Source organism: Podarcis melisellensis (genome assembly GCF_964234715.1).
Source record: "Podarcis melisellensis genome assembly, chromosome: 12".
Taxonomy (NCBI): Eukaryota; Metazoa; Chordata; class Lepidosauria; order Squamata; family Lacertidae; genus Podarcis; species Podarcis melisellensis.
The window spans coordinates 4,762,907-4,771,012 of record NC_138544.1 but is presented as its reverse complement, the minus strand read 5'-3'; the positions used below and the strand labels follow the sequence as shown (position 1 = coordinate 4,771,012).

General features: G+C 40.8%; 1 protein-coding gene and 1 long non-coding RNA gene across 2 annotated transcripts; one reads left to right on the top strand and one right to left on the bottom strand.

Annotated features, from left to right (window-relative positions):
* Positions 1 to 282: 282 nt before the first annotated feature.
* YAE1 (YAE1 maturation factor of ABCE1) lies at positions 283 to 3,879 on the bottom strand. The gene is made up of 3 exons (XM_081931189.1): positions 3,561 to 3,879; positions 2,177 to 2,298; positions 283 to 876 (listed from the first exon to the last, which is right to left on the bottom strand). The coding sequence occupies exons 1-3, from the start codon at positions 3,675 to 3,677 to the stop codon at positions 438 to 440; spliced, it is 678 nt and encodes a 225-aa protein (XP_081787315.1). The 5' UTR covers positions 3,678 to 3,879; the 3' UTR covers positions 283 to 437.
* On the top strand, positions 3,719 to 4,712 carry LOC309380976. The gene is made up of 2 exons (XR_014173248.1): positions 3,719 to 3,819; positions 3,868 to 4,712. It is a non-coding gene; the product is annotated as an uncharacterized lncRNA (long non-coding RNA).
* Positions 4,713 to 8,106: the final 3,394 nt, after the last annotated feature.

Below are 8,106 nucleotides of genomic sequence, written 5' to 3'. Positions count from 1 at the left end.
TGCCTGTTCATCTCAATAACTGGGATCCTTCCACCATACATATTTTAACAATGCAAATAAAATGTTAAAGATATCTGTACAAATTGCATTTAACACCCATTCTTCCTATGTATCAGGGAAGGGGAGAGAGAATAATCCCCTCTTGCAAGGCTGTATTTTTTACATCTCTGGAACAGCGATGTAACATAGATTATAGTGCCTGGAATGATTTACTAACATAAAATGTGTTTGCAAAGTTTGTTAAAGGAGATTAGAAGGTGTACAAATTAATCAGAAGCCATATCCATGTAGTACCACAGGATTTTATCTACTATATAAAGGGCACATTAAGCAATATTTGAAAGCAAAATCTCTGCATTTCAGCCAGTTTTGAGGTAGTTGTATATCTGGGGCGAAACGATACTTTAAAAAAACTTTTTAAAATTCCACACAATGAATTAACTTTGCAATAGTCGAATGTGTTCAATTGTGTCTGGTGGCAAACCTAGCTGATCTACTAAATTGATAGTTTTTTCTTTTAGCCAAGTAAACACTGGCTTTTTGGAATCAGTGCCACCTTTTCTCCTTCTGCAACATTCTTCTTGGAAGGATCCAGTCCTGCTATCGTTTCTGCAACACTGTCCACTAAACTCAATGCCGTTTTCAGAGATTCTTCCACCTGTAGTTCCATCATGCTGTTTCTCAGGTAAGAGGGCATGACCAAGGTCCATGTCCTCAATAGTATCCATCAAGTCTTCAACACGGGGCTGCAGGTGGGTAGAGTCAAGACTTCTAAACACAGATTCTTCATATTTTCCCAGTTCATTCAGCAGGTCAGTTACCTCGCTCAGCACTCCAGAACTGCATCCATTGTGCTGACACCAGAACGAAAGAGCACTATAAAAACAATGAAAGTTAAAAATGGATCTGAGACCAAATGTAAATAAGAAGACAGCTTTTTAAAAAACATTATCCCCCTCCCAGATTTATTCTCATTTATAAAGGGCAACTGAGCAGAACATTAACCTAGAATGGTTTTGTATTCCAATTTGCAGTGCCATATAAGAAATCTAGAAATCACCATGGCACCAATCAAATAACCTTTTCCTAGTACGATGTATCATTTCCTACTTTCTATCTAGCAAATACCTGAGATACTCATTATAATGGAATCAAGTTCCTACAGCCCATGATAGTTGAGGGGGGAAATCAAGGGACAGGAGACAGTCTTTGCTCAGAAATGGCAGGCATGGAGTACAGTGGTACCTCTAGTTCGTTCCGGAGGTCCATTCTTAACCTGAAACTGTTCACTAGAGGCGTGCTTTCGCTAATGGGGCCTCTTGCTGCCGCTGCACCATTGGCACACGATTTCCATTCTCATCCTGGGGCAAAGTTCTCAACTCGGGACAACTCTTCCAGGTTAGTGGAGTTTGTAACCTGAAGCATTTGTAACCTGGGGCATTTGTAACTTGAGGTACCATTGTAGTCTGAAAATTTCCTCCTTCCACAGTGCATCCTATAAGGCACCTTCAGTGGAGTGTAGACACATGGAAGAGGCTGCCTCCAGGTTTCATAGCAGCACGGAAGGACAAGTTGGCTGTAGCTTTCAAATGCTACAAACCAAACGGACTACTGTTGCCATCTTTTTCTGTTCTCCAGTAGCTCAAGTTCAACAGAGAGTGACATTGTATCAGGACAAGTGGCCATATTAAGGGGTGGGGAGCCTTTTTGGCTTCACAGGAGAGATCCTTATCTGTCCTCCTGTCAATCACCGAACATCACAATGGCATCAGGCGATCTGGTGACAAGTCCCATTGTCATAACTTCAAAGTAACCTGCAGGAAGCAAGGTGCTGGTAAGATGGAAGGGGATTTTGTTAGAATGAATTTCAATGCAAAACCCTTCTTGATCGTGAAGAGATTTACATTAAATCCTACCGAATTGAGTAGGATTTAAGGCACCCCCATCAGCTGATGAGCAAGGTGTTAAATCCTGCTGTGTTGGCTGTGCACCCCAGTTCCCTGCAGGATGTGACGATAAAGAATGGATAAAAAGTTAAGTGTTCATAATTTAAATGGGCACTATATTAGCAGAGGATATTGATAGATATATTTCTCTGGTGGAGGTCTGCTATCAGTTTAACAACTTGTACAATTAATTTCCATCCCTTTTTTAAAAATGCTGCTTTACTACATACCTTATGGTTCCTTTAAGTTGGCCACATGAGATCATCTTCCTTGCTGCTTCTTTATACCCCTGATTAAAACCCTGTTGAACTGTCAGCAGTTTTCCAGCTTCTGCTCCCTCCCTATAGCCTTCCTTTGAGCAAAGAGATCAAAATCACATTAACAACTAGGATGTAAAAAGAAACAGTATAGTACTCATCAGTATCTGCCTGGCTTATTCAAATAAGCCATCATGAAATGAGGTCCATCTGCAGTTATAAAAATGTTTGCTCTAGAGGTGTGGCTTACACATAATATGTGTGCCAATCATGTAGCTTTAAAAAGTCAACCTCATCATGAAAAAAGTGCTTCTGGAGCAGACAGAGGATATCCGGCACAATAACAAAAGTGTGAGATCTTTTTCAGCCCTTCCAGTTGCATGGACTGAACAAATTTTAAAAAAAGAGGAAAATTGAATCTTTGATTATAAAGCATGACACAAGACAGTGCATTATTAACAGTTAAGCTACCCTTGTGGATTGCCGTTAGTTTCATCTGAAAATGACTTTCTCTGCTTAATTCCAGAACTATACCAGCTGCACTGGCTCCCGGTGGAGTACAGGATCAGGTTTAAGGTGCTGGTTTTAACCTTTAAAGCCCTATACGGCCTAGGACCCTCGTACCTACGGGACCGCCTCTCCTGGTATGCCCCACAGAGAAATTTACGGTCTGCAAATAAAAACATCCTAAAGATCCCAGGCCACAGAGAAGTTAGGCTGGCCTCAACTAGAGCCAGGGCTTTCTCGGCCGCGGCTCCAATCTGGTGGAACACTCTGTCACAAGAAACTAGGGCCCTGCGGGACCTGACATCTTTCCGCAGGGCCTGCAAGACAGAGCTGTTCCACCAGGCCTTTGGTCAGGGCGCAGCCTGACCCCCTCCTCTGGCAATCTGCACAGAATTTTGCTTGATGGTTGCCATTAATTTGATTTTAATTAATTTTATAATGAATGTTTTTAGAATGTTGGACTATTTTGATTGTTGTTAGCCGCCCTGAGCCCAGCTTCGGCTGGGGAGGGCAGGATATAAATAAAATTTATTATTATTATTATTATTATTATTATTATTATTATTATTATTATTATTATGTTTCTCCCAAACAGAACACTATAGCTGACGCTTAATCCTCTGATCAGCAACTCTGCAGTGAAGGCCAGTGACCCAAGGCTCTCCCTTTCCCCCAATATGGATTATCTTCTCTCTGCCACCAACACATCCTCCCTACAGCGCTGACTGAGGTGTGTCGGAGTATGTGTGGACCTGCTAAACCTTCTAAAGGCTAATCCAGCTTGGAATCTCAATAGCTATTTTTTCATGTCAATGATGTGGTCAATCCCCAACCCAAACCATATAATTACTTTGACTCGTTTCTCCATGGTGCTCTTCCATTCTTTCTGAGCTATGTCCATTTCATTTGCATCTTCATCAAACACATCTTCGCTGTGCTGGCTGACTGCAGCTTGCACCCAGGACATCTTGTCTGTGATAATAACCGTGAGGGGTTATGGGCAGAAGCAGCAGGGTGGTAAGCTTCAGCAATCAGACTGAAACCTGCAGGGAAATGACACCTATTGAAACAAATGTTTGCATATAAAATACATCTGATAATGTGTGTATGTTGAGAAGTTCAGCACTTGCACTAAATAATGAAGGAAAAGAGACCAGACTCTGAATCCCCACACCCAACTTTTGCTGGTGAATAGGGACCATGATCAGGAGCATCCTGCAGCCAACCAGAAACCACACTTTGGAAGTCGAATGTTTCAGAAGTCAAACAGACTTCTGGAACGGATTCTGTTCGACTTCCGAGGTACGGCTGTATACTTTTATTAACTCCTCTCTTCAAGGAGCAGAGAAAAAGGCAATGGAACTTAAAACCTTCACACTCCTTGCAGGGTCACAACAGACTTTGTGTTGATCAAAACCATGGCTTACGAGGCAGCTTGTTTGTGAACTGCGCTATTGGCACGATGAGGGAGGGGAGAAGAAAGTGTCTTCTCAAGAAATGGCCACCAGCAGCCCAACCTTGTCACTTCTGAGGTAGCAGATACTTCCAACTGTTGTGTCTTCATAACCCAAGAGAAGCTTTGTAATACATTAAAGACTAACAGAATTTATTATGGCCGATGCTTTTGCAGAATACAGTCAATCTTATCAGATGCATAGAAGTCTTAGCTGACATATGGGAAGAGAGGAAATGAGTAGGAAACAAGAGGTCCAAAAGTTCATGCATTTCATGCTCTCTCTCCCCCCCCCCCAAATATATCCAGGTGTAACAGCTAAGAAGAACACTTCATTGCGCTTTTGCAGTGGGCTCCATCTGGGAAATTTATAGCAGAGTAAATCTGTCAGCATTTAATGTACCAAAAGGTGTTCTTGTTTTTAAAGGGTTTTCCAAGGGTTTCCAGAGGTTTAGACGGTGTTTGCTGGCTTTTCCAAATCTATGCAATTTCACCTAACCCCTGAGTAAATGGGTAGTTTCCTGTACTACGTGTAACAAAACTTTTTTTTCCCAGGATTGACAGACTAGTGCAGAACAAATAAAGGTTCTTCAATATTCTCTCACTCTCTCTATAATTATAATTTTATTATTTATACCCCTCCCATCTGGCTGGGTTTCCCCAGCCACTCTGGGCAGCTTATATAAAATAAGTGTACAGTGGAGATATAGAGAAAGTCAGTATGGAAGTTAATTTGCAGGTGTAGCAAAAGTCAGTGTGAATGTTAATTATCTACTGCATGATTCATTTTGTTCCCAGTAGGTTGGGTTTTTTTTGTGCCAGTAGTTAACCTGACTTCCTCTTGGAGCAACTGTCCAATTTACTGTTACAGGTGAAAGGGACTCTTTTCTGTTTAGCTAAGTGTAGCAGAGTGGAAAAATAGTATTTTCTTCAGTATGCTCCAGTTGCTCCAGTTTATTAAGACATTTCCCCACCACCAGCAGGAATTTCAGGAGCAATTTCCTGGCAATTTAAGAAGAGCCTACCCAAAAGATTAGTGTTTCCTAGCAACAAGTTAGGAGCATCTGGATTGATATCGATTTTTTGTTACTATTACATCATTTTGATGTTTTTATTCTCAAAACCCTGTGCTGGGATATTTAAAGGACAGAACACAATGATTATCAGCAGCTAAAAAAATCTATAGCTTTATAGCACTTACTGTCCTTGAACTGCAGTCCGGTCTTATGTGTGTTTACTAAAAGCTTGCTTACTTGAAAGACTGACTAAACATGTTGGGTCAGTCTTTAGTCGGTCTTCCAGGTAAGCAAGCAAGCTAATGTGACAATCACAGAGGACAAACCTGGGTCAAGGTTAGTTACTGTCTGAGACAAGGCAAGGATATTCCTGTGCAAATTAAGAATATACTCAAGAATACCTTTCAATTCACCAGAGTATTTCAGGCATACATTTGGTTTGGGGGGAGCTGATCATCTAAAAGCAGTAGAAGAACCTGGATTTGTACATACTGTGGGTGTGCCACCCATTAGGGGAACCACAGGTAACTTCTGTTCAACAATTAAAGACATGTTCAACTTCTTGTTTCTAGGAATAATAAAATATTTATTAAGTTCTCTTTCCAAGTTATTTGGGGAAACTTTTGTAGCTTAAACTTTGTACATGGCATTATTCATGGTGACTATACAATTATAAAACTCCTTTCTTATGGAAACCTATTGAACTCAGTCTTTCTGGTCTTTCAAAAGGACTATTAAAATGTTAGGAAACTACCCTTTTTCCAAGTCAAACCCATTGGTCCATCTAGCTCAATACTGTCAATTATTTCAGCAGCTCTCCCGGGCAACAGACAAGGCCCCCCCACCCAACAATCAGTCCTGGATATGCTGGGGATTCAACTGAGGAGTTTCTGCATGCCAAACTTATTTTACCACTGAGCTATGTTCTTACCCTGCCACACTTTTGAAAGAAAGCAGCACTACTGCTATGGTTGTGGATAGATTTGCATTTCCCTCCCCACCAGAAGCTAGAGTTGCCATAAAGCATGTGCTGTAGTAAAAAAAAAACTGGACAGTTATCTGACACAATCCTAATTCATATTTTGCTTCTGCCATCTGCCTTGGTGGAATTAATGTCAGAATGGGGTGCTCCTAAGCAGCGCCATTCTTCTTCTAGCAAGGAGCACGGGAACCTTCTACATCCTGCTACCAAGAAGCTATAACAATGGTAAGGAGTGTCCGTACAACAGGCTTGTAAAAAAAAGAAAAAGACTTACAACACCCCCACAACTTTACCGGATTTGAAGCCATTCCTTATTTGCAAGCCACGCAGCCTAAAATCTGAAGCTCCAGAAACCTTGCCTCTAGAAAAAGCTCTCCTTTATATAACCCACAATGTCTATGCAAGGTGTACATAATTTAAAACTAATTTCAACTCTGGTTATTCTGGTGGTTCAAGTGAATGAAGAAACAGTTCACAGAGAAACCTTTGTTTTCCAGGAGTTGCCCTCACTTTTTCCATTTCCCTCATCAATATAGAGTGACAGCTTTTGAGGGCAGCATAACAATTCTCGTCAGAACACAAAATGTATAAATTATGCACCTGTCATTTTCTGTGGGTGGAGAGGCATTTCCACTGAATGGTGTGGCTAAACTGCAGTCAATTCCTAGCATTATGATTCACTCTTTATTTTATAAGATTAGTGTTCAAATGTGTGTGTATATAAAATGCAACACTCTTCCAGTAATACTAAGACTACAGATCTGTTTTTGGGGAAGAGAAGCCTGTAGCAGGCAGAACTGTACCTTCATCTTTACCAGTGCAATGCGTCTGGTTCCATAGTGCAACAGTTTGCTGTGCGAGAAATGACTCTGTACCTGTGGAAGGAGCTAGTCTCAATCCTGTCCTTGACTTGTAAGTGTCATGATCCTAAAAGCCAGACATTTTCATCATCCTGTACTTTAGTTGTTGGGCTCTTGATTGTTGTTTCCTGTTCCTACTTGGAGAGTTTTTATTTGCTTGGTCTGTCATGTGAAGAGTGGCTGTTTTGCTGCATGGTTGTAGTGTTGTTGACACCTGTACATATGACTCAAACTAGCATGAGCTTTTTGAAGAACCAAAGGAAAGCACACTCTCTTACTCATCACAGCCTTAGGCAGCCACCTCTTCTGCCTCCCAGGAAGATGACAGCAAGGTGCCAGAGCAGATGCAGGGAACTTGCTTCCGTACCCTCTATACATAAAAGAACCCACTGCTCCAACTGCCATTACCTGGGATCGTAGAGATGAAATGAGGCAATCTATGGGCTCTGCCAGCAGCTAGGTGGCCAAGAATCACTGGATGCCTGCACTTGTTTCCTCTCAAGAAGAAAATCTTAGCAATGTTGTCTCCATCAGTCAGCAAAGGAGCGGCTTCTGAAATGCTAGTTTTCATCTTACTTCACCAATCCTTTTTCTTTTTGTATAGTATTTGTTAGACCATGGTGAAGGTGATGGACTACATGGAATTGGCGGAAATGACTGGCAGAATCCGAGACCAGGGAGAAGAGTCGGTGGAGGAAGATTGGAAGAAATTTAAAGACTATTTACAGAAACATTATAAAATTAATGAATGTTAGAATGATGTTGGAATGAATTTATGTGATTTTAGCAGAAATGTTACAAAGATTTAGGAAAAAACAGACTGTTAATTGGTGAAAGGAGGGAAAGTAAAGTTATATTAATATCAAGATAAATTACAGGACAAAAATTTGAAAAGAGGGAAAGGATTTGCTGAAATGGATAATTGACCTGGAATACAAAAAAGGGAGGTGTGAGGAGGTCAGGGAAATAAGCTAATGAAAGATAAGTAATGGGAAGATTTGTTGTATTTTTTTCTTGTTTTTTCTTTTTGCTTAATGGATTTTAATTCTCTGCTCGCTCTTTTTTATTTTTCTTTTTTCTTTTTT